Source organism: Talpa occidentalis, unplaced genomic scaffold (genome assembly GCF_014898055.3).
Source record: "Talpa occidentalis isolate TD23 unplaced genomic scaffold, MPIMG_talOcc4v2.1 talOcc4.16, whole genome shotgun sequence".
NCBI classification, from domain to species: domain Eukaryota; kingdom Metazoa; phylum Chordata; class Mammalia; order Eulipotyphla; family Talpidae; genus Talpa; species Talpa occidentalis.
This window is the reverse complement of record NW_023601653.1, coordinates 41,165,404-41,190,783: the sequence shown is the minus strand read 5'-3', so window position 1 is coordinate 41,190,783 and position 25,380 is coordinate 41,165,404. Positions and strand designations below refer to the sequence as shown.

The window sequence follows — 25,380 nt, the reverse complement described above, 5'->3', positions numbered from 1 at the left end:
CCTCTGGTGAATCCTCTCACCTTCCCGCGCATCTAGCCTGTATCTCGGTTCTTGTATAAACAAACAAATAAATAAATCTTTAAAAAAAATAATCAATCGTGTAAGTCTGGGTTTAGTTCTGAAATCTCAATTCTATTCCATTTTCTAGTGACTATTTTTTCCCTGAGTTTGGATTACACACCCGTTTCTTTATATGCCTGATAATCTAATTAAAACTATGCATTCTATGTTATACATTGTAGCAACTGTACTTTATTTTGTACTTCTAAAATGTGCTGCTTCTCTCTTCTTAATAAAGAATGATGAACCTGGGCCTCCCTTGTGGCACAAGGGGTAAGCACCGCACTATGAAGCAATCCACAGTCTTGATCCCCGGCCCGGCCAGGGAGCTATCCACATGGCGAAGCAGACTTCTCCTGTCTCATCCGCTGCTCCCCTCAGCAATGTGCTTCAGTCAGTCTGCCTGTTCCCCATTCTGTCTCTGGTGAATCCTCTCACCCACCCCCACTCACCCCCCCACATCTCGGGCCTGTACCCCAGCTCTTGTATGCATAAATAAATAAATCTTAAAAAAAAAAAAATGATGAACCTGTCTGGACTCTAGTGGAAAAAATCTGTTTCTCTCTGCAAGGAGTTGAAGTCTAACTCAGAGTTTGGTCTGGATCTCAGGGAATCTCTTGGATCCACACACCGAATGTTGGGAACAGAGGTCAGCCACAGACGACTCACGCCAGCAAAGTTCCCTCCCTCTGCCACCGAACCTGGGCAAGCGTTAAAGGATTCATTCACATTTGCAGCAAATATGTCTCTTGGGCTTTCAGTTTTGCTTGGGTTCCCAGGAAGTCCCAGGTGCACACAGCGCTAGCAGTCAGTGCTGGATGCAGGAGAGAGCATTAGCTTGGCCCTTCCAAACATTCCTTTAAGTCCACCTGCTTTGCCACTGTCCCAAACCAAATCAGCCACCAGGCAGTACCCCTGTGGGTTTTCAACACCACATCTGGGGGATAGGGGGTTTGTGGGAAGCCCTTCAAGAACCATCTTCTCCATTGTGGTAGCAGTTTTCCCAAAGCAGGCAGTTTCAAGCTCTTTGTTGTCTTTGATTATTTCTGAAATGGTTGCATGATATGTAATTTTTTCCAGCTATATATCTTCTTCTTTGTTTTTTTGTTGGAGAATCACCCAGTTACCTCATAACCACCACATAACCACCCATAATCTGAAGGGGTGTGAACGTGTATCCCAAATCACATACAGTGTTGTAAACCAACATGACCTCAATGAAAAATAGCACATCAAAAAGCAAGCACAGATGCATCTACATGGAGAGAAATTTTTACATACTAAAAAAAAAAATCAACAACAACAAAAAACACCAACCCACACAACAGGCAGGCAGTCATTAGTGGAAAAACAATCTTATACAAACTTTAAGCACTTTTGAATATATTAGTGTTATCTCATTTATCATTATACAAAATCAAACAAATTACTCCAAAAATTAGCCAACTACAGCAGGGGGAGAAAAGTCTTGTTTGTAAACATTAAACCTCATATCCCGTTTCCACAGGGCAGGTAGAAACAGTGAGGGAGACCAGGTGACTGGGGTGCCATGGTCTGTGACCCCCCACCCCCAAGAAACACATAGCAGATGTGCTCTGCACCCAGACCCCTGGGGAAAGGGGTGTCTCTGAGTACAGAGCCACTCCCCAAGCTCTTTTGTCAGCAGCTTACCTTGAAGGCTGCCAGGCAGTGAAGGCCCAGCGAGGCCATGGCCAGGGCCAGCAGCACGGTGGCCAGGTTGCGCACATCCCAGATGGTCTCCACCAGCGGGATGCTGCCCACCTGCCAGTCATAGCACAGGGTGACGGGCGCCAGCAGCAGCCACACATTGAAAGCCAGGAGGTAGGAGTAGGTGAGGAATCTGGGGAGAGAGGAGACCCCATGAGCCTTGGCCACTCACACACCGCTGCTGCAGACACATCTCCCACCGCCGTCCCTCATGGGCACAGATGGGCCCCGCAGGACACCCCTCTCTCAGGTCCTCCCTCGGCCTCCACAGGCTGGCATGTCTGGGTCACGGGCCAGAGGCCAGCCATTCCGTGGGGAACAAGACGGTTTTCACCACTGTGCGAATAAAGACGCGACAAGCTGTGATAAATAGCCAGTGTAGTAAACCAGAGGGCAGAAATGCCGTGCAGGGCAGGTGACAGCTTGCTTGCCCTTTCAAAGGGCCCAGAGTCCTGCAGTGTCCAGGGGTACATTTAACCACTTTTATGACTAAGTGCTTCATGGTAAATTACTCCCAAAGGTTACAGTGTCCACAGTGTGAAGATAGTTTCATTCACACAGGGTTGGGGGTGCTTTCAAGGGGCCCGCACAGCTGTCCCCACTCACAAACACCAGGGACAGAGCTCAGGTGGTCAGACGGGAAATGGGAATGGAGATGGGGCTGGGGAGTGAGGCTCAGTGGGAGCACCAGGGAGGGGAGTACGGCCTGCTGATTGACCTGTTCCTTCTGGGGGAGAAGAACAAGCGATTTTAATTTTCTCTGTCTACACAAGTTCACTAAGTCAGTCTAGACCTTTGAGAAGCACAGGACTCCGGGCTTGAGGACACCTCTGGGCTGGGAGCCAGCTAAGTCCCAGCCCAGCTTCTAGGAATGGGAGGCTGGGGGGCCCCGAGGAGGACTCCAGAGCCCCCATGTAACACCCTCCTGAGAAAGGCCGTTAGGAGCTTCTCTGCCTATTCTAGAATACCTGGAACAGGCCCCCGACCTGCTGCCTTAGCACAGTCACGTTGGAGGCTGACTGGTGGGAAGTTATGTCCCAAGCAACAGGGCTTCTTCCCAGGGAATCCTCAGGAAGGTCAGGGCCAGGCTCCCCCATATCTGTGGGAGGAAGGAATTCCCACTTCCAGACCAGCCAGCCAGCCTCTGCCATTCCTACCCACTCATCCCCGGGCCCAGCTTGTGCCCCATCTTTTTCATCTCACCATGCCCGTCCCCTCTGCACTAAACAGAAGGCACATAGTTCTTTCCTCTCCTGCCAGGAGTATTTAAAATCTTCATCATTAAACTTAAATTTGATTGCATTTCAGACTGTTTTCACGGCTTTAACGTCCAGTGGTGCTTATCTTTGACGCTCTGTGTGGGAGTAAACCCTCAGGGAGTGTGTAATCCAGGAAGAGAGGCGAGAGGCCAAGTGGGAGCAGCCAGGAGGGCTGGGCAGCAGGTACGGTGTGTGCAGGACAGTCCTCCCTTGGCTGGAGTCTTAGGGCCACAGGGATGAGGTCTGATGGTTTCTACACTGCTTCCAACATGAAGCACTGAGTCACTGGTCAGTGGCTACTGGTTTTGAGTGCTCTTCCCAGGCCTTCCAAGGGAGCAGTCATGACCAGTGAGGCCAGGGACAGTCACTCACTGCTGCCACCCCGCTGCTCCACAGAGAAATGGGTGGAAGGCCTGGGGACACTTCAATGGGCCTTCTAGCACCTTCCTCTCTCCTGCTACCTCTAACAAAATCACCATTTTATTGATTACCATGCACTGAGCGCAACACCTTTTGGGGTGACATGTAGCCTAAATAAAAACAAATCAAAATAAAAAGCCTTATCTCTTTAGGCCTGGGCCTGTGAAACTTTTCAGGAGGAGAGGATTGGAATGACCCCAAGGGCTATCGTCACAGAGCTCCCGAGCTGACCGGGCTAAGAGTGTGACGTGCCTTCTAGGCCAAGCATGACACTTAGCGGGAAAATCAAGCGGTTATTACACTCAGTTCCATACCAGCTCTTAAAAATCATTTTTAGAACAGCATCTCTCCTTCGCAAGTAATAAAGACAATGATTAGAAATGGCTGTTAAAATTAGAAAAGTCATTCTAGAAAACATGGAAATAACAGCAAAAAATGGCAATGGATAGATCAGGCCAAGTCTGCTGCCCAGACCTTCCTCATTAATTATAGCAACACAGAAAAGGGGGGCTGGCCGCCAGGTGTCCACCTGAGGTCAGCACTCCTCACCTGTGATGTCATCTTGTTCTAAAAAACCATGACCCTGAATCTGACCCTGTCCTTCTTGCGAGTTTACACCAACAGATGAGGCACCGGAGTCAGTGTCACCGCAGGAATCAGCGTGCTGGCCACAGTGAGATCAGGGTCTGGGTGTATTTTTCATGGGTCTTCTTCCCTTTGAAACACACGCTGAAATGCGTCAAGGCCTCGGATGTGCTCCATGTGCTACAGTGGGCCAGGGAGATGGGGTGAGTGAGACACACTGACCCCACTTATGAATGCTGGACTGGGTAATGCATGGGGGCGCTCTGTGTCTCTGTCTTTGCTTTCATAGGTGTTGGCTCTTTTCCCTAATAAAAATCATTATTTTTAAACTCCTGGCCCAAGTCCACAGATTCGAAAGAGCAATTCTTTTCAATCACATGGTGAGCTAGAGCTTGACCTGGGATAATTTTTTTTTCATAGCAGAACTGGGGTCCAGGCCAGAAGTGCGGGGGGTGGCAGGATTCACTGAGACAGAGTGGGGAGCAGAATGGGCAGATTGACTGAAATCCACTGCTGAGGGGAGCAGCGGGTGAGACAGGAGAGGTCTGCTGTGCCATGTGGGTCGGTTCCCTGGCCGAGGATCAAACTCAGGCCATAACAGTAACAGCCTGAGATTTAACTCCTAGGCCACCAGGGAGGCCCAGCTTGGCCTGGGAAGACCTGCAAACACTATGCAGAAGTTTTTGTTTTCTGCTTAAGTTCACTTTTAGGCCTCGCCCTGCAAATTGGTTGCATACTTTCTACTCTTGAGATGTCTTACGGACAAAAAGCAAAGTCAATGTAGTTACTTCTGGTTTTTAAGTGCTTGTGTGACTTTAAGAGAAACTTGTGTGACTTTAAGAGAAAGTAACCCAGCCAGGCTTAGCACAGGGAGGTGAAGATGATTAACGAAGCCGCTTTCTCTCTCTCTCTCTTTCTCTCTCTGTCTGTCTCTCTCTCTCTCTCTCTCCAGAAACTGAGACCCATCACCTGCTCTCTTGGACACGGGGATTCAGATGGATGTTGCTGCTGAGAGGGTTAAATACTATTTCAGACACCAAGACAGCATTGGAAAATTCATGCACGTTTCAGCAAGAAGCCCCATGGAATCATGCCAAAAGCTAATTACGTGTTGGGGGCAGCCGAGCTCGCTGGGCTATGCAGCACACAAATTTCTTTTTAACTCACTGACCATGCATTACATTTCAAATTAATCATCTTGTTTATTTTGGTAAATTTTCAGAAATGAAATAATCTGTCCAATAATTCTGCCCTGCCAGGTGGGTTCTTTTTTTTAAAGTGGGACCAGAACCCAAATGAATTATTGACTGATTTTCAGCCATGAACTCAGCAGGCAGGAGGGAAGCCGGTGGAGTATCTTGCCAGCAAAATGGAATCCACAGCCCCGAAAGCCAGGAGGCAGCTTGGGCCCTTAGCCCTGTATTTGCATTCACCAGCCAGGCCAGAGGGAAGAGGTTTCAGTAAGAAACACATGACAAGAGAAGGGAGGGGCGCTGCCCGCAAGCTACAAGTGGCACCTTACAAAACCTGCAGCTCTTGACTTCAAATCTTCATTTTTGTCAAGAAAAAATTGGAGGGAGCCTCCCTCGTGGTCTAGCAGTTAAGGCTCAGCACTATCACCACTACGGTATGAGTTTGATCTCCAGCCAGGGAGCTACCCACATGTCACAGCAGACTTCTCCTGTCTCACCCGTTGCACCCCTCTGCAGTGGATTTCAGTCAATCTGCCTGTTCTGCTTCCTACTTGTGTCTGGGGAATCCTTTCGCCCTCCTATACCTCTCGCCCTCCTATACCTCTGGCCTACATCCCAGTTCTCCTATGAAGAACTGCAAAAAAAAAAAAAAAAAAAAAGACTGTTTTATGTGCAAAAATATATGAATATTCTGTTCTTGTGAAAAAGCTTTCTGGCTCAGAAAGAAGCAGAGCCTGCTTCCTGTGTGGCCCCAGATGCTGGGACAGGAACAGCGGAAGAACCGTTTAAGAGAGCTCTTGCGTGCTGTGTATTAAAATGTCTTTCCTCCCGGGAGCCTCTGCTTCTTTCACCTGCAGACCCTCATCGTTGCATAAATCCAGGCCATGTTCTCTGTACGCACTGTGTCCTCCAGGAGAGGGTGCAGGCCCTGCTCAAGGCCAATTGTCTGCTGCCCAGGTGCACGCCTACCTGCCCGGGGGCTCAGGAGATCCTGAGTTACCCGTGCTGCTCTGCTCCCCCAGGGTTTCCGCAGTCGCACTGACCCTAGTAACAAGGACAGGTCTTTGCTGGCACATCCTGCTTATTATTCTCATGACCATCACCTTCCCCAGGACTAGCTACAGAGCCACTTCCTGCCTGACCCTTCATAGACAGGAGGCCCTCACTGCCATGCAGGCAATGGTGAGGACTCGCACTGCACTGTCCAGCCCAGGAAAAGGGCCTGCTAGGTATCCAAGTGTACTGGTGTTCAGACTAAGCTGTTTCTTTTTGGGCAGCCTCTCAGCACCATGGCCGGCTGGCCCCTGTCCCTCCCACTACCAAGAGCACGGAAAGCTCCTATAAAGGCACCCCCGGGATCGCACGTCACAGAAGTCTCATTACAAAGCATTATTTTCCACTAGACTAAACTGAACAGCGTCTAATGAGGACACTTGTTACCATGGATAAACCATAAAGCAAAGCTGAAATGTCATTAGGTCTCTGTCCTTTTTTAATATGCCATTAATATAATATCTCATTCACAGACAGCTCTGTCAAAATAGAAAATATGAATCTTTCCAGGTCTCCATACAGGCCTCCTGTGGGTCTATTAATTTTTTTAAAAAAGATGTATTTATTTATGCATACAAGAACTAGACTGTAGGCCAGAGGTGCAGGGAGTGAGAGGATTCACCAGAGACAAAGTGGGGAGCAGAACAGGCAGATCTACTGAAATCCACTGCTGAGGGGAGCAGCAGGTGAGACAGGAGAGGTCTGTTGTGCCATGTAGGTCAGCTCCCTGGCAGGGGATTAAACTCATGCTGCAGTGGACGACAGCCTCATTATGCAGAGACTTAATCCCTTGTGCCACCACGGAGGCCCTGGGGTCTATGAATGAACCACATCCAAAACATTAAAAATCCCTTTGGAACACACAGCATTTTCAATTTTACAAAATATTTGCATGTAAGGATTATTCTATCCCAATAAAATCTCTATTAATTGGGCATGGCCCTCATTCCTACAAAAGGATCCTGGCCCTAAAGAGGCCGAGACCTGGTTCAAGGTTGCACAGTCAGCCCAGAGCAGACCCTGCACACAAGACAGGGCTTTCTGGCTCCACATATAGTTCCCCACAATTATAGAGTGTCCTCTTGGCATTTCTCTTACAGTGCAGGAACTAACAGGCAATGTGATAGGAGGAACACCGCATCTCACCAGGAAGCACTGGCCTGCGATCCTGACCTACAGCAGATTCACTTGACTCTCACACAGCTACCTGGTAAGAGCCCCTTCCACACACGGCCAGGAGCACAGCACGGATGAAGATGATCCTCAGAGCCTCACCCAGCAAGAAGCCGTGCCTCACGACAAAGCTTGGGCGATGCGTCCCTTACGTAAAGCAATCTTTGCGTTTATGTTCCATGGTTGTGAAAAATGAAAGAGCTGCTTCTTTTGTTTTCATCAGCTCCTCGGGGATTCATGATTGCAATAGAAACACACTACATAGGCTGAAAGAGCTAGGTGGCTGGCTTTAGGAGGAAGCGAATGTGCAAGTGACCCCAGGCCTGCTTTTCCCGAGGTCCCGTCCCATCAGCAGGAAGGCCCTTCCCCGCCCACAGGAGCCCACTGTGCAGGCCCCTCCTCTGTCCTCCACCTTGCATTTCTCCCCTTCCTGCCCAGGCCCAAGGGAAACACAATGGCTGTCACTTCCATGACGACCTTAACCACCCTTCAATCAGCGTCAAGTGACTTTTGTATGAACATCATACAGGCATAGTGGCAAGACCTCCCTCCGCCCCATGGAAGGCTTGGCAGCCACACGGGACACTGTACACATGGGGGTCTCAAAGCGGGGACACCCCCTCCCCCCGAAACACTCAGGCTGCTGGCCAATACAGGTCCCCTCCCCTGCCCTGATCCAACCTCTCAGCATGTCTAGACGTGAGCCAGGAAATCTTTGTTTCTAACAAACATTTTGAACAACTCTCTTTAAACATGATGAAATGTTGTTTTATTTTTTTTTAAGTGCTGACTTTACTATTTAGTAAACATTTGTTCAGAGCGTATTATGACACAGGCCCCATGGAAGGGGCTTCAAGGAATAGAAATCCTAGAAAGTCGTAGAGCCTGCCTCCATAAGGAGCAAAACAGAAGGTTCTGTGCCCATTTGGAGCTGTCAATCAGACGGCTTCCTTCCTTTGGAAGGAAGAGGTGGAGTTGTTTCTTAATCTTACTATTTTGCAACCTGATGTTTTCCTATCAAGTAACACAAACCTTTGCTGTATCCGGAAGTGCAGGCACAGATCTGTCCACTCGGCTACCTGCTTATCCAGGGCCACTCTCATGAAACCATGATGCTGATGAGGGGCCAGTATGTTTTTTCACCGGAAATCCTTTTTTATCTACTTCCCGGATTTGAAAGTCAACCACTTGCCATTACAAAGACTAAAGTTCTTCCATCAAGCAAAGACCACTTCCCGTCCTATCCCCTGGAATCCAGAAACAGCCCTCTCTGGGCAGCAGAGGGGCCTGGAGCGCACAACCCCACATCCTGGGCACGGCAGGCTCCCGTCCGCCATAGCAGCAACCCTCCCCTCAGCTTCTGTTTTTATTTTTAATCCCAGATTCACAAGACTGAATATCTAAGTATCACATTTCTGCAGCGACTTATACAAACAGGATTCCTACTCCAGCTCCAGCCTTGGCTCTGGCTCCTTTCCACTTTCAAATCCAACCTCAAGTTTCCCAAATTGTTGTGTTGGTTTTTTTCGGCTCCCTTGGATTTAGGACAAGGTTTTGTTGCTACTCACGCCTGTTCTAGCCCTTGATCCTACAGGAATTCCAAGTGGGATGTCAGCAGAGGTGGATGAAGGAATTTAGAGTAATGTTTTCTTAGCTGTGAAAGGAAAAGCCTTAATGTAATAAAATCTAAATTTAGAGCAATTACGAAGAAGGTAATAGAGAATTCTTTGTGATTTAGATAAACATCAGTTCAGGCCTTCAAGGTGCCAGAAGCGAGGGCCAAGCTGAGGAGTCAGGATGGGACGGAGGGGCCAGAGAGAATTCCCTCAGACGCGCCTGGCTAAGGGCCTCAGCACCCTACACAGGGGAGTGGGTTAATCTAGAACACCCGTGCTGTTTCTGTACTCGAAATTAGGAAACTTAAGCAGATACTCTGCAGTTTAAACTCCATCATTCTCAAGGAAACATTCTGTTGAGCTTTTGGACTTACAGACCCTGAGGGCTATTTTTGAAGACAATTGGACAAGACACTGGGATGAGAGGTGACATTAACTGCTGGTTAAATCACAGTTATGCTGTCTAGGGGGAAGACTGATGATAACCCCCTCAGAAAGGGTCTACCCAACCCCAGTCCTCTCCACAGTGCTCGTGTAACCAAGAGCATCATCACTCACTCAACAATGCTCTTGGCATTTACTTTATGTCAGCTACTGTGAGGAAGACCAGTAAGACTGTGAGATAATGGTAAGGGGTGCCAGGACAGCTGTTCTGCTCAGAGCAAATTGTTCAACACCCAAGTGTACTGACAGAACATCCGCCTACCTGCCTTTGTCATTTCGACACCTGTGATCTGGCCACTAGCCTTCCTGAGGGGAAGACACCCACCCTGTAGCCTAGACCTGCTCCCCTAAGGAGGCCCATGCTGTGAAACCACAAAGCTGGGCCTCACCCCCAAGTCACAACACTAATTCTGTCAGTGACCAGGTCCCAGCTAAATGTCAAGAAGCGAATCATCTTTTTGGGCAGCTCAGATGCAGGTGACAACTGGGGCCAGGTTGGAGCAGGCACAGTAGTCTTCTGTCAGAAGTACCTTTCTGAAGGCGCTGGTGTTAACCTGGGTCTGCTCACATGGGGAGCGCTTTGACAGGGAACTGACATCATGGGTGAACAGATGGGGCCAGTGAGAGCCCCCAGGCCAAGAAAGAGACCTAGGACTTTGACAGGAGACTGCTGGGGAGGGGCTTGCTGCTCAGAGAGTTAGACCTGGATTTCTCTCAGGGAGAGAAGAGCTGTTTCTGGCTATTTCTTTCTCTTCCTTTCTTCTTCTTCTTCTTTTTAAAGAAAACACCATCAGAGGTCACAACTGAACACGGGCCTATTTAGTTCTCCTTCGGGGTGCACAGGAGAATCCCCCATAGTCACTGACATCAGGGGGTACTCAGGTGAGTCCGCAGGTCAGTCTTGGCAGAGGTGCACGGGTGTCTTGACACTGACCCTGGCCCGGTGTGGGGCTGAGCACTTGGTGATATGAAGAAATAATGGGCAATTTTTAATGCTATCACAAAGATGAGGCAATTGTATTTTTAATATACATTCTGAGTGTCTGTGTCCCCATCCTTGGCCCCTAACATGATGGCACTAGGTGTGGGGTCTTTGGGCGGTGATGAGATCATTCGGAAAGAGACCCATGAATGGGCAGAGAAGCTTATTAAAGAGACCCCACAGAGTTTCTGAGTCCCTTCCACACTTGAGGCCACAGCCTGGGGTGACCCCCAGCAGAGGGTGACTCTGCTGGCACCTTGATCTTGGACACCTGGCCTCCATAACTGTGAGGAATAAATTGCTGTTCTTTCTAAGCAAGCCGGTATGTTGTCTTTTGCTAGGGCAGCCTGAGTGAATGAAGGCCCATCTTTTATATACTACATAGGGAAGTGATGATGACCAAGCAACCCCTACCTGGGGCTGTCTGGAACCAGCACTCAGTGTCTGGGAAAAGTGGAGAGGGGCTGGGAGAAGGGTGGGGACCAAGCACAGGGAGATGTGCTGATCATGCTTCAGGGGCAGGGGCGAGCATCCCATTACTGCCCCCTCCACCATGTGCTCTATGTGGAGGTTCCAGTGTCAGAAGGAGGGAGCCCTCCAGGTCTCTTCCTGGTCTACAGCGACTCAGCCATCACCCTACTCAAGTCCAGCACAGAAACAACAACAAGTCAATGTCATATCACTTAATTGATCTACAATCTCAATGAGTTACAGATTGGGGAATGTATTGATCAGCCACATTGAAGTCCTGAAGCTAAACAGACACAGAATGTTTGGGTGAAATGGAAAGGAGCATGATGAAGGGTCTTCTTACCAGCAAGCCCCCTCCCATCCCTGTTCTGTGCTGATCTGTCTTGTCACGCACCCAGTGGTCAAGGCCAAAAGATCAGAGTCCCACTGGCCAAGCTGCTGTTAACATGAGCTCGATCAGAGTACAATTAAAAAGATCAGAAACAGGGGGCCTCCCTGGTGGTGCAGGTGGTTGAGTACACCAATGTGAAGCAGCCTCTGCAGTGAGGGTTCGATCCCAGCCAGCTGCGGAGATACCCACATGGCGTGGCAGATCTCTCCTGTCTCTCCTGCTGCTCCCCTCAGCATACCTGTTCTGTTCTCCACTCTGTCTCTGGTGAATCCTCTCACCCTCCCACACATCTGGCCTGTACCCCGGTTCCTGTGTGCATGAATAAAAAAATCTTTAAAAAAAAAGATCAGAAACACACCCTCATAAAAACACACAGAGAAAACCCAAGGTTTATATAACTCACTAAGAAGGGAACCAGAAACCCTGACAAAAGAGAGAGTGAGTGAGACAAAGCCTTCTTGACATAACACCAAGAGCACAATCCAAAAACCAAAACAGACTAGTTGGGCTTCATCAGAATTTTACACTTTTTTTGTTTCAGAGGACACTAGAATGTCCAAATGTTTACACAATATGTATTGATTAGGGCTTGAATCTAGACTATGTGAAGGGCTGTTAAGCCTCAGCAACGAAAAGACAATAACCCGATTAAAATCTGAAGGAAGAACATGAGGGGACATTTCTCCAAAGGAGATACAGAAATACCCACACATGGAGAGATGCTCCACAGCATCCAGAGAAACATACATCAAAACCATGAGGCACCACTTCCCAGGACTGGAATGGCTGTAATTAAAGCAAAAACAAATAACTGTCCAAACAACAAGCATTGGAGAAGATGTGGAAAGACTGGAACTCTCATTTACTGCTTACGAAAAAGGAAAATGATGCTGGGGCTTTGATCAACAGTCTGGAAGTTCCTCCGAGGGCTAGAAATAGCACTAACACAATCCCAGCAACCCACGTGTGGGGACAGGAAAACTCTGCTAAGCAGAGGCGGGGACGTGAACGTCTGTGGGATGCTCTCGTTGGCCCAAATGTTCAGCCAGAGATGAAAAGAAAACATGGTGTGCGGACACCCGCACAAGGGCACTGTGCTGGGAACAGAGGAGAACAAGCAAGACACAGCCATGTGGTGGACAGGCCTGAAAAGGTGACGCCAAGTGAGAGAAGCCACACGTAGAATGTTCCCGTTACAGGACGGGGCAGGCAGGAGGCAGAAGACAGAGAACAGTCGTGGCTGCCCAGGGCTGGGCCGGGGTGAAGTGGGAGTTACCTTAGTGGATACGACGATGCTTTGGGGGGAGATGAAATGCCCTACAACTGACCACAGCAAGAGATGCAGTGGGTGGGCACTAAAACCACAGATGTGCACATGTCGAAGTGGGTGGTGCAGTGTGGATGCAAAATACAGCTCAAAGCAGCTGTTAAGTACACACATAAATGGAATATGTGGCATACAAACATAAATATACGTGCCTGTATTAACATATGCAAATGGCATTTGAGAAATGGGGGGTTCCGGCTCATGGGAAAGTAAAAAGGAGACCGGCAAATCGAAGACAAATTTGTTCCATGTCCTGCAAGACACACAACTGCAGTATTTTGAGTTTCACAAAAACATTTTGAGTTTCTGTTTTCTAGAGAAAAGGAATTGATGGCTTATCAGGCTTCTATGGTGTGATTCTAAGTGGACAGGACTGTGAAATACAGTGACAAATGGATAGTGAGCTGGCCAAGGCTGCTGCCCTTCAGGGAGGTCACCCCACATCCCACATCACCCCCTGTCACCCCACATCACCCCGCATCACCCCCCATCAGGCTCACGGAGTCGGCTCTCGGGCTCTGTTTCCTCCCGAGCCCGATGGTGGCGCAGCTCAGCTTTGTTAAGCAGGTAACAATGGGGTGTTACGTTCTAGCTAAAAATATGGAAATAGATCATCTAAAAGAGATGAAATCTCAGAAACAAAGTCACAAGACATCACCTGAAGCAAAGGATAACGTGACGAAAGCTACTCCTAAAAGCAATGAGGACATTTTCTTTTTTAATACTTGTGATTAATAACTGCAGCAATGAGTGAAGGGAGAGAAAGCTGAAAACTCTTACCTGACAGTAGAGTCATTTAGGAGCCAAAAACATTAATTCAAAAGGAAACCTGCATTCCTATGTTTATTGCAGCACCAGTTATAGCCAAGATATGGAAACAATCTAAATACGATGACTGGATCAAGAAGATGTGGTCTATATACTCAATGGAATACTACTAAGCCATCAAAAAGGACAAACTCAGGCCATTTGAGGCAACATGGATGGAGCTGGAAGAGATAAAGCTCAGTGAAATAAGTTAAAAGGAAAAAGAAAAATATCACATGGCTTCGCTTATAGGAGGAATATAGGGGAAAAAAATAAGAGATGAGGAGGAAAAGACAGGTATAGATCTACTTTAAAGGAAGAAATAAAACTTGCAAGACAGAAGCCAGGGTGCTCTGAAAGTTGTCTGCAGTGTCTGAAGAGGTGGGGCCTTGATGAGACAGGTCGACAGTTGGATGACAAACCTTTGATTAGCGTGACAGCTGAACTACACCACTGACCAGAAGGATAAACCTAGCAGAAGCAGGAAACAGACCAAGGTAATCCAATTGAGGCAACATCAGTTCAGGAGGCCAGCCCGTTATGCAGGCAGAGCAGGTAACTTCCTTGGGAAGCGAATGAAAGACAATTTTCTGGATGCTCAAAATAGCCCATTATAAACGGGCTATCTAAGAAGGATGTGCAGAGCCATTTATACCCAGTGTCACTGAAGTATCCCTGGGAGTTCATGCATTTTAAGTGTGAAACAGGAACAGACACATTTTTTTTAAAGGAGAGGAAGAGTATAAGGGAGCGATAATTAGGATATTCTCTGCTGCCCTTTCCTATCTCTTGAGCTGCCTGAGAATAACAGGCCCTGAGGTGGAGCCGAGACAGAAGCCCAGAATGAAATGGGGCTCAGACCCTGTGCAGAGGAGTGCCCAGGCCTTAGAGTGAAAGGCAGTAGCAGGCAAGTGGCCATGCTCAGGTTCTCATTCTGTCAGAGGTTTCACCAAATGATTATTTTTGCCACTGGCAGGGATGAAAATGGCTCACATAAGGGAAGGAGGCAGTCAGACCAAGGTGCCTGACCCCAGCACCCTGCCCTGACCCAGTACCGGGCTGATGGCTATTCCCTAGTGACAGGAGAACTGACTGAGGAAACTGGCAGGTAAATTGAGGGTAGCCTGCGCTCTTCCTGTCTCTCATACATCTGTTTCTCTGATGGTGCATCTGGCTTTGGGGGCTAGTAAGCTCAGGGAACAAGCTGCCTCTAACGATACATGCAAGATGATGCTCAAGTGCAAGAGACAAGAATGCTTGGAGGGAAACCAACCCACAGCTAAAGGAAATGGAGCATTAGACAAGAACAGATCTGGCAAAATTGGTTTTTCTCTACAGGCAGAAAGTAGCTATTTAAGGAGCCACAGAACCTGAAACAATTTATCAATGAGCTAAAAATATCCACACAAGGAGCCCTGGGGGTTTTGAAAGCCAGTGAGAGATGCCTGAAAAGGACAAGAAGTTTGCAATATTAACGAAAAGCTCAGCTGTCACGCTGAATTAAAGGATTAAACAATATTTTGAAACATGTAAGATATAAACAACCATTTATAAAAGGGATGCACTACCTCCAAGACATAAGCCAAAGAGGCTATTCAAGAGTTCTTAATCCAAATGTATGTTCTAAGTAACCAAAGCAACTGTGACATAATATTTATTACAAAGACAGGGCAATCACACTGGAAAGTATCCTTTCTGAATAGAAAATTATCTAAAAATGACAAATGACAAAAGAAAACTAGGACCATCAACAAAATACATAAAGGCCGGCCTCCCCTGGTGGTGCAGGCAGTTGAGCACAGCACTGTGAAGCTGTCCACAGCCTCTGCAGCACGGGTTTGATTCTGGCCGGCGAGGGTCCCACATGGTGCGATAGACCTCGCCTATCTCGCCCGCTGCTCCCCTCAGCAGTGTATTTCGTCAATCTGCCTGTTCTGTTCCCAGCTCTGTATCTGGTGAATCCTCTCACCCTCCTGCACATCTGGCCAGTACCCCGGTTCTTGTGTAAAATAAATAAATAAATAAATCTTTTTTTAAAAAAAAGATTGATTTAAAAATACATAAAGGCAAAGAAAGCAGAAATTTGTCAATGAAAGCACATGAGTAAATAACAGAAATAAAGCAAAGATCAGGGCCTGCACAGAAACAAAATCCAAGGATGTACTGTCCCTGAGAGACACTAGCGAGCCAAAATGTGAGGGGCGGTAAGTCAAGGTTTAACTTAAGATTTATCGTGTTTCAGAAGATGCCAAGCAGTACTCAAGGAGTACTAATTACATCTCACCAGATGTTAGAAAGTACAGAAAATGACGGAACTTTAAGAACAGTGTATTTCAATGTTTAAACACTATCTCAATGATATATTCCCAAGAAAAGTTATTAAAGCTCTGAAACATACAACGTGGCTGGAACTGGAGGGGATGATGCTGAAATCAGCCAGAAGGAGAGACAAATGCCAGCTGATTTCACTTGCATGTGGAATTTGGAGAAACAAAGCAAAGGCACAGAAAAAACAAACCCTTGACATCTGACTGCAGAATTGAGGCTAGTGGGGGTGTCAGGGAAAGGAGGCAAAGGACTAGGGGAAAGGAATATGGGGGCCTTGGTGGTGGGTGGTGTGGAGTGGCGACATACATCCGAGGCACTATGAACCTGTACCCTAGACCATATACAGTGTTGTAAACCAATAAAGAAACAACACAATTAAAAATCATTATTATGGAATAAAACTGTCAAATGTAATTATACCTGAATGCCTCAAGTGAACCCCACAGCATACTGAACACACAGGAAATTAAAAGCCTCCTCAGTGACCCCATCCACTGGTCAGCAAAAACGCCTGCTCACTTCCACTTGCCACGTGCAGCCTTCTTGCTGGCTCTCCAGGGAGTTCTGAGGCCCAGTCAACCTCTGCCCACCTCTCTCTGTATGTCCTGAAGCACTGGCCAAACAGGCCACTTGACAGGTATTTATTATTGACAAGTGCTCAGTAAAACAGTGTTGAATAAACAAATACAGGCTAGCAGCAGTAATACTGAAAAGCAGCACCAATTGTTGGAAAAAATTCAAAACATATGAACAATATGAAAGGGACACAGTGCTTTTATCCTCAGAATAATTAAATATGTCAAACAAGATAATTAATAACAAGTGAAATTAAAAATGTTTCATCTACTGACCTTGTAAGAAAGTAAGGCGAAAAGGAAGCTGGATTATCCTGCTCTGAAAACAGGGGCATAGACCCCCCCATTATCCATAGCCGGAAGTACAGAATGACGGTCACCTTTGGAGGAAAGAAAATTCGGTAAGAAAATTATTATCCCACTCTCTTCTGTACAACACTTCCAGAAGCTTTACAAATACGGTGCTGGGCTTCCCCTGGTGGCGCAGGCGGTTGAACGCTGGGCTGTGAAGCTGTCTGCAGCCTCGGCAGCGCCGGTTCGTTTCCGGCTGGCCGGCAAAGGTCCCACATAGTGCAGCAGACCTCTCCTGCCTCGCCCGCAGCTCCCCTCAGCAGTGTAGTTCGTTAATCTGCCTGTTCTGTTCCCCGCTCTGTCTCTGGTGAATCCTCTCACCCTCCCACACATCTGGCCTGTACCCCGGTTCTTGTATAAATAAATAAATAAATCTTAAAAAAAAAATACGGTGTTTGGCAAACACTTGATACTAAGTATTTCTATAAAACCCAACATTCAAAATGGGAATGGGCGAGCTGGGTAGAGAGGAGGGTCCACCAGGAGGTGAGCCGAGAGCGGCCGGCAAGCCCCTCCTCAGCGCGATCAGTGTGCAGACCACCCCAGGAGGCTCTGGGGGGAGGGGGAGTGGGGATGGGAGGACAGCAACAGGGTCCCACAGCAAGGAAACTGGAAGATCGAGGAGCTGAGCCCTGCCATTGGTTTCAACACCCCACTTCTTCACCTGCACTCACGGGGCCCCACTAGCAGCTAGCAGTGCTGTGTCTAGAATGCTCCAGACCCTGAGCCCCCTGAAGCAAGACACCCTGCAGGGCTGCTCCAAGCTTTGGCAGGGAACACCTTCTTGTCACTGTGGAATTTTACCTCTGAAAGGTGCTATCTGTCCCTAAGGAGGTGGGGGGGGGGTAAGGGGAGGAGCTTTGCTTTTAGGAGATTCCACCCCCCACACACATTCCTGTTGTAATTTTCATTTCACATTTCAAGAGAACCAATTAGGTTCAGTTGCTTCAAGGTTAGAGAAAAATCTTTGCTTGAATAACAGCTAAAGGATTCATTTCAGGGAAGTTAAGGCTGAATTCCACACCCCCACTCTCACCCATGAATATCACTGACTTACTCCATGAATACTTTTCATGGGAGTGACCTCAAACCCAAAAACCTAACCTGAGTGGACTGTGTAAGCCAAATGCATATCAACAGTAAATCAAGTCCAGGCAGCAAATAAAGATCATCTTAATGAATATTCATGCCACATTCTGCTCAAAATGAGTTATATTTTTAAAGATATTATAAGTGAAGAATGTCAGCTATAAATGTAGTTTATAGAATATGAATTCCCTAAAATCCCAGAAAAGGAAAAAAGCTGTGATAATCGCAACAGAAAGTACAGGCAGGTCGAGAGCAGAAAGGGCTTTGAGAATAAATGTGAAAATGAGCAACAGGACAGATATCTGACAACCTTTCACCAACATAATCAAATCACTTACATTCCCCAACAATTCTGAGAAAATAAACCTCTCATTCGACAAATACTGAATCATTCTGATTCTATGTAAAAATACGTTGTAGGGGGGAAGGGGTGGAGGAGTTTCTCTAGAGAGGTATTTGCCCCACTTGTTCAAACTGTCAAGTTGGGGGCTCTTTCCATTCATGTTTGCCTATTTATCTTCTTCCATAAACATGCTGCAGTGTTGAGGGGAACACTGCCTGTTAACACTACAACTGAAAAAGTTCTCTTAAATTTCCCATCATAGCTTATAATTGTGAAAGAGAAGCTACTAGAAGCAGCAGCAGCAGCAGCAGAGACTGGTCTGCGGGTGCCTTGATTGAAGCGTCCCACAGGATGACGATCACAAATGTGGGCATCCTCTGAGACTCACCATCACAAGGCCCCGCCCCCTCTGAAGGTGCATTCGGCCCCCCAAGAAACGGAGTTAGCTGCCCTACCCTCACCCCTGCACTGGGCTTGGGACTTGCACCCACCCACAGAGTGCAGTGGAAGGTGCAGTGTGTCCGGGCGTGCACCTGGGCGGTCCTGCCATGTGGGTTTGTGCTTTCCAAACCCAGCTGTGAAGCTGGGAAGCTGTTAGGGCACTCCTGCTTGAGGCCTAGGTCCCCCACTGCTAGAGGTCTGGGGTTCCCCTGCTAGGGGCCCGAGGGCACCAAGGACTCTGCATCGTGATAGAATCCAGGCCCGGCTGGGAGCAGGTAAACCTGCATGCGAAGCCCCACCAGTTGGGATGCTGCTGCGGGGAAGCACTAGGGCAAACATGAGGGTGCTCCATTTGGGGTGCCTGCTGGGGCACCATCTATGACTGACACAGGTTGGTGCCTGGCTGAGCATCAGCCCCAGGAAGGGGCCGTGAGCTTGTCCAGCTCCCCTCTCCTCCCCTCTGCACATGCAGGGCATGTGACACCAGGCTCCTGTTGAACCTCCTGGTGACCCTATTCATTCACCTGGTGGCACTGAGCTGTGTCAGAGGGAAACATCCCTGCCAGCAATTTTGGAGGAACATACATACATACTTACATAACTTATGACCAACACGGCCCTCTTTAGGAACGGCCTCATGGTAAGCAGGGCATTCCTGTCGCTGCTAGCGGTCAGACACCTGAAACAGGAAAGACAGGTGTCACCAGAGGGCAGAGTCTCCTTCCCGCGTGACCCTGCAGTGCTTGAGAAAGACCAGAGGCTGGGGCAGGGGGCTGGCTCTGCTGGAGCGTGCACACTGCTCTGACCTTCCCCTTAAGCCTCTCTGTCTGGATCTACACCAAGACCACTTAATCCTTGTTGCTTTTCCAAGGGGAAGGCAGGGGGGCCTTTGTTTTCTCCAGTGCACCCCCTGAATGGTTCCCCTTCTCTCCCCCGAACTCTCCAGTCTCAGCCAAGCTATTTAAGATGCCACCTAAAGCCACATGGGGAGGGACTCAGTCACACTGGCCCCCCATGTCTGCAGGTGGACATGCTATTATTAAACTCTATGGCTTTTTCTCTTATCAGTCTGTCTGGTGCTGGTTTCATTCTTTTGCAACCCAGAAGAACCCAGAGGGGTATGGGGTGATTTCCTTTGCACCCCAAGAGTAGGTTATAGCAACGTTCCTTCTAGAGGGGCAAGAACACCTTCACAGCTCACATCCCTGTACAAAGCAGAGGCCCACACATCCACACACAAGGCAAGCAAGAGGTGTCCCAAAGGACAACTTAAAGGGGAGCCACTTTTACCTCAAGCACATTTCCACATCTAAAGCATGGAATGAGGGAAAGCAGCCCACTCAAATCCTATAATCCACCGCCCCCTCACTCCTTCACCGTTTCCCACTGCTTTCCTGGAGCTCTTCTAGTCCTGCTCCCTCCCGTGTCCCAGCTCCCAACACCACGGAAGTGACCAGGGGCAATGTCGTCAGCCCTGAGTGGAGGGAAGGAGGTGAGCCAACCAGACTGAAGAGAGTCAATCAACTGCCGATACCATAAATTACAGTCGAAGCAAACAGAGCAACCTGTGAGAAAGCTCCACAGAACAAGCAGGGATGGAAGGAGTAGCCATGACTGCTCCGCTGGGCAGACCCTTCATAACGTGCGGTTGCCTATGAAAAGACATGGGAACAGTAGTTTGGGGCATACAGGCGTGTCCAACTGTGCAAGATAGGCAGTAAAGGCGAAAAATATTTATCAAGGTATCCAAAGTCAGCCCCCTCACTCGTGCTTCCCGACACCCTAAGTTTTCTGATCATTTTCTTCACCTCAAATTTTCTATTAACATCCACCTTCTTGGCTGATCACTTCACATGTTGAAAGTTAAGGGTGACTGCTATCCGAAGCGCACCTCTCCGTGGCCATGAGGCGGTCTCAGTTGAGACTCAGTCACTTGCCCACAATCCTGGGCTTAGCATGATGAGTCACCAAATTTTGCCAGCACAGAATTACTGTGTCAATAGATAAGTGATCACCACAACAAGATGACTGACATATGCTTACAGAATCAAACAGAATATTTAAAATATGAATCTCTCTCCGCTGAACCCCCTTTCTTTCCCTGTGTCTTTACGGGCCAGGGCTAGACCAGGCATAAAACAAGAGCACTCACGACATGAGCAGCAGGCTGGAGGAGAAGAACCATTTGGATGGTCCCATTTGCCTCTGTTAAATCTTGCTGGTTTAAGTGAAGATATTCTATGAGACTTTCTTGTCCTCAAAATTTAGGAAAACTTGTCATTTTTGCCTTTCTACCCAGCAGCAACCATCTCAGGTACAATGAATTACTATTTAATACTGTACTGATCAATTATAAAAAGCTACCTATGAAATCCTTTCTAGAACACTAATTATACTAATTTAACATCTCAGTTCTTTCAAGGTAATAAAGGCAATGAATACAGTCAAAAGAATTTAAAATTCACAGCTTTTTAGAATAGGAATCCAGCAACCCTGTTTCTCTTTGACACATGAGAAAACAGATTTCTCAGTTGAGCAAAGTAGCAGAAAGCTCACTTTAGAAAAGATGATAAACTTAACAAAAACTAACCAAAGGAATTTAAGTGGGGGTTGGGGGCGTTACTCTGGAAAGGAAAGTACTCCCCTGGAACCTGTCCAGGGCCTCCTCTGAACCTTGACATCCAAAGGCTTCCCAGGGAGGAATGGTCTTTGATATTCAAATGAAGACTCTGAAGGGAGGGCCAGGTTCTTCCAGAAGCCCCAGGATGCATTGCTCAGTCCTACCTACTAGGAAGCCAAAATCGACCTCCATTCTGTGGTGTGCCAAGCTTTCCTTGATGAAATCTTTAACTCTTCACTCTGCAGGTTGCTTAGAAAGATCTCCTTAGATTATCACCCCCAGAATAATGGTGGAAACGAAGACAGACAGGGCACCGGGGTCTAGAATTTCGGTTCTCTTAACCATTCCGAGAATGGTTAGAACTGGAAGAGATCAAACCAGCCCTGGCACTTTTACAGAAAAGAAAGAAAATGAAGCCTGGAAATGTGAAGCCACTTGCAAAAGGTCACGGTCCCTCACTGTCAAAGTTCAGTAAGTTTAGGTTTTGTCAACCTAGAGGTCTCATTTATATTCCTCTCCAGTGAATTTCATCAGAAGCCTCAACTTTTATTCCTTTTGTGTGTGATAGCAAAAATGCGGCTTTGGAGCGACCCCCAACCCCACCCCCTTGTCTGTCACTAACAGTCCAAGGGAGGTTAATGCACCAATAATATGTGCTCTGAGTATGTATCCTTGCTGGGCCAAGCCTTGGACCTTTTTTATATCATTTCATCCTCAGACCAGCCTGTGAACCCACACTTGTCCATCTTGTGAAGGAGGCAAAGAAGGCCGAGTTCTCGCGGCAGCTGGCTAGCACAGGGTCTGCAGGGTTCACCAGCAGCCTGGGTTCCTGACTCACTGCCCAGGCAGGGACCAGGCGACCGCCCTGCAGTCAGCCAAGGCCATCCCAGGGAGAGAAGCAGCCCGCACACAGGACAGGAACCCAGTCACCAGAACAGACAGACTGACCAGCGGGCCTGCCGTTCCAGCTGTCTCCCAACCTGCAAGGGTGGGCAAGAGAGCCTTGGGCATTCCTGTATGACCCTGGAAAATACCTGTGAAACCACTTTCCTAGAGCAGCTTACTGGGGGGAGAGGGTGGAAGGGAGCGGGTGGGGGGTGGGGGGGCGGGGCAGGGGGTGTTCAAGTTTTATTTTACTATTTTACTAGCAATGCTATTTTTCCCTTTGAGGAGCAATAAGCTACTTAAAAAAAAAAAGTGGTATCTTTAAGGGCCCAACTCTAGGCAATTGGTTTTGTTTTTAAAATCTAATGGGCATCCACACGGAAATCTCCTGAAAGCTGTCATGAAGATGCAGAGAAGTCAGGACCTCAGTGGTCGTCCGCAGAGAACACATCACAGAGAAACAAACCATCATTACTCAGGAAATTGTCAGCATTTCAACATTTGCTAAGTGTCCACTGGTACCGCCACAAGTAGGAGCCCCTAATAATTAAACCTACATCCCCCTTTTTTCCCTCCCATGCATGCTTCTTTGGGTCATTTTTTAAAACTTTCTCCTAATTTCAGACCAAAGAGTCTCATTCTAAAAATAATATAAACAATCTAAGTATGAAAGTGGCCTCCATGAAGCTGAACCTAAATGTTTTATTTTTTTAAATGTATTGATTTTTTGTCTTTCTTTTTTTTTTTTTTAGATTTATTTATTTATACAAGCACTGGCTACAGTCAGAAGCGCGGGAGGGTGAGAGAATTCACCAGAGCCAGAGGGGAGAGCAGAGCAGGCAGACTGATGAAGGACACTGCTGAGGGGAGCAGCGGGCAGCAGGAGACGTCTGCGCGCCATGTGGGACTCTCGCCCGGCAGCTGGGGATCAAACAAGCGCTGCAGAGGCTGCGGGCAGCTTCGCAACCCAGCGCTCAACCGCTGCGCCACTGGGGAGGCCCTGAACCTAAATGTTTTAAAAGCCCAAGAGCACAAAAGAAAAGTAACCTTCAACTTGTCTCTTTAAAGTATGTGTTGACAGACTGCAGAGCTTGGATCTTACCTGACACTGCCCTGAAAGTACAAGCAAGTGACACCAGCTGAGCTCCTAGGCTGGCTGGCTGCAGCCGGGCATTTGGGACCAGAGCAGGGAGGGGGTTTCCCAGAGGGAGGGCCACAAGCAGAAATGTCAAGCTCAGTTATCTAAGAGCAGCCTCTTCATGATTCTGCTAAGATGGCCTGGCCACAGTCAGCCGATAAACTTCAGCCAGGTCACACTTTCTCGACCTAAAATTTCACCCCTGTATTCTCAACCCCACCCCCAAACCAAGACAACCCTTTCCCCTACATATATGGGGGCAGATCTGAAAGCACTTTCCCCACAGCCTCTGCTGGTTGCACTGATGCTTCAAGACTTGGCTTCAGCGGTGTCACCCATGAGCCTGACTTGCTAAGTGTGGTCACAAAAGGCACTAGGAATTCCATCCCCACATATGCTTTTCTTTCATGAGTTCCTATTTTCTTTTTACTTATGTTTTGTCAAAGTAAATATTCAGAAGATACTGTAAAATCACACTGTGGAGCCTGAATGATCTGTGAATGGGGCACCTCTGTGGCCCAGAGTAGGGGTGGGGGTATCTAAGGGCTACTCAGACTTAGGCCCTGACATAGCAGTGCAGCAGTGGAGGTAACACCCCTGGGATGGAGCCCCACAGAGCCGGGCAAAGCCTGCTCACTGGGCACACACTGGGCATAAAGCAAGGCCTTTACCTCCCGGGTCCCAGCTGCTCAGCAGAGAACATCCCGAGGCTCTGGCTTCACAAGCTGGTTGCAAGAACCCCTCTGGTACAGGGCCCACTCAGCAGCCCCCAAGGCCACCACCACAGAGTCCTGAGGGCACCTCAGACCATCCTTCATGACCACACATGAAAAAACAGAGGAAAGGAACTCAGCTGGAGATGCACAGAAGGACTTCCTCTCTCAAGCTCCAGCACCCTCCCTTCTTGTACTAAGAGGGAAAGAAAACGAAGTATTTTCCTAGAAGACAACCTTGAACTTGACTTTCCGCATCTTTCTTTTGTTCATTGTGTTATTTTTTATTGTGGTAACAACAAAACATGGTGTTGGGACTTATGGGCGCAGGATCACACCTCTTCATGCATGTACCACCCCATGCCTGCCCCTGAGGCCCCTAAATCTCCACTGCCACCCAAGGGTGCTCTGGTTTCTCTCACTCACTGGTTCCCTCAGGTGCTGACCCTGCCAAGCTGGACAGGTGCTGGGCAGGGGTAGGGTGGAGAGGCCCTGAGGGGCACTGGAGGGCCACCCCATGCCATGTTCAACACTGCCTGCACCTTCCCCAGGAAAGGCCCTTTCTAGTTCATACCAAGAGCAACGTGGCCTCAAGCAAGCAGGTAGATGCGCCATGGGGAACCTCTCATTCCCACAGATCTGCTGGGGCCACACAGCCCTGAACTGGCTCGGCTCAGCCCCATGGCCTGGCAGACACTCGTGCTCTCTCTGCGGCCTCTCCACTCACCTTTCCTCCACACCGATGTCCTGTTCTCATTCGCCCACAGCAAGCTCAGGGCCAGGTGACTGTGTCCACCCAACAGCTTACCTCTGTCCTCACTCCTGGGCTGTCCATTGTGCCCAGCGGAGTGTAATTCTAAAATATATTCTTCATTCCAGGTTTAAAGAGGCCTGACCAGGGCCTCCCCAGGTGATGCAGGCGGTTGAGCGCAGCGCTGTGAAGCTGTCCGCAGCCTCTGCTCGCTGGTTCGATCCCAGCCGGCTGGCGAGGGTCCCACATGGCACGGCAGACCTCTCCTGTCGCACCCGCTGCTCCTCTCAGCAGTGCATTTCTCAGTCTGCCTGTTCTGTTCCCTGCTCTGTCTCTGGTAAATCCTTTCACTTTCCCACAAATCTGGCCTGTACCCTGATTCTTGTATAAATAAATAATCTTAAAAAAAAAAAAAAAGAGGCCTGACCAGCCCCGCTGATGTTGGGGCCCGGTTGGAGTCCATTAAAAACACACTTTTCCTGTCCTGACCTGAGCCTAGTGAGCTGTGCCCAGGTAAAAGCACCTGGATGTTTCCAGACCCAGGTCATATGCAAGGCAGGACTGTCCCTGAGGGCCACTGGCTGTTCAATCAGCCCAGGGACATTTGGGGTTGAAACCCAGCAAGTCCCGGGAGCCC

At 48.3% G+C, this 25,380-nt stretch overlaps 1 protein-coding gene across 1 annotated transcript in view; it reads right to left on the bottom strand.

Moving 5' to 3' along the window:
• TMTC1 (transmembrane O-mannosyltransferase targeting cadherins 1) overlaps positions 1-25,380 on the bottom strand; it is a 177,420-nt gene that overhangs the window by 78,730 nt on the left and 73,310 nt on the right. Inside the window, exons 6-8 of the mRNA XM_037514093.2 lie at positions 19,234-19,315; positions 16,689-16,792; positions 1,732-1,921 (exon numbers count right to left, since the gene is read on the bottom strand). Of these exons, the coding sequence (XP_037369990.1) occupies positions 1,732-1,921; positions 16,689-16,792; positions 19,234-19,315 (376 nt within the window). The remainder of the gene's footprint in view (positions 1-1,731; positions 1,922-16,688; positions 16,793-19,233; positions 19,316-25,380) is intronic.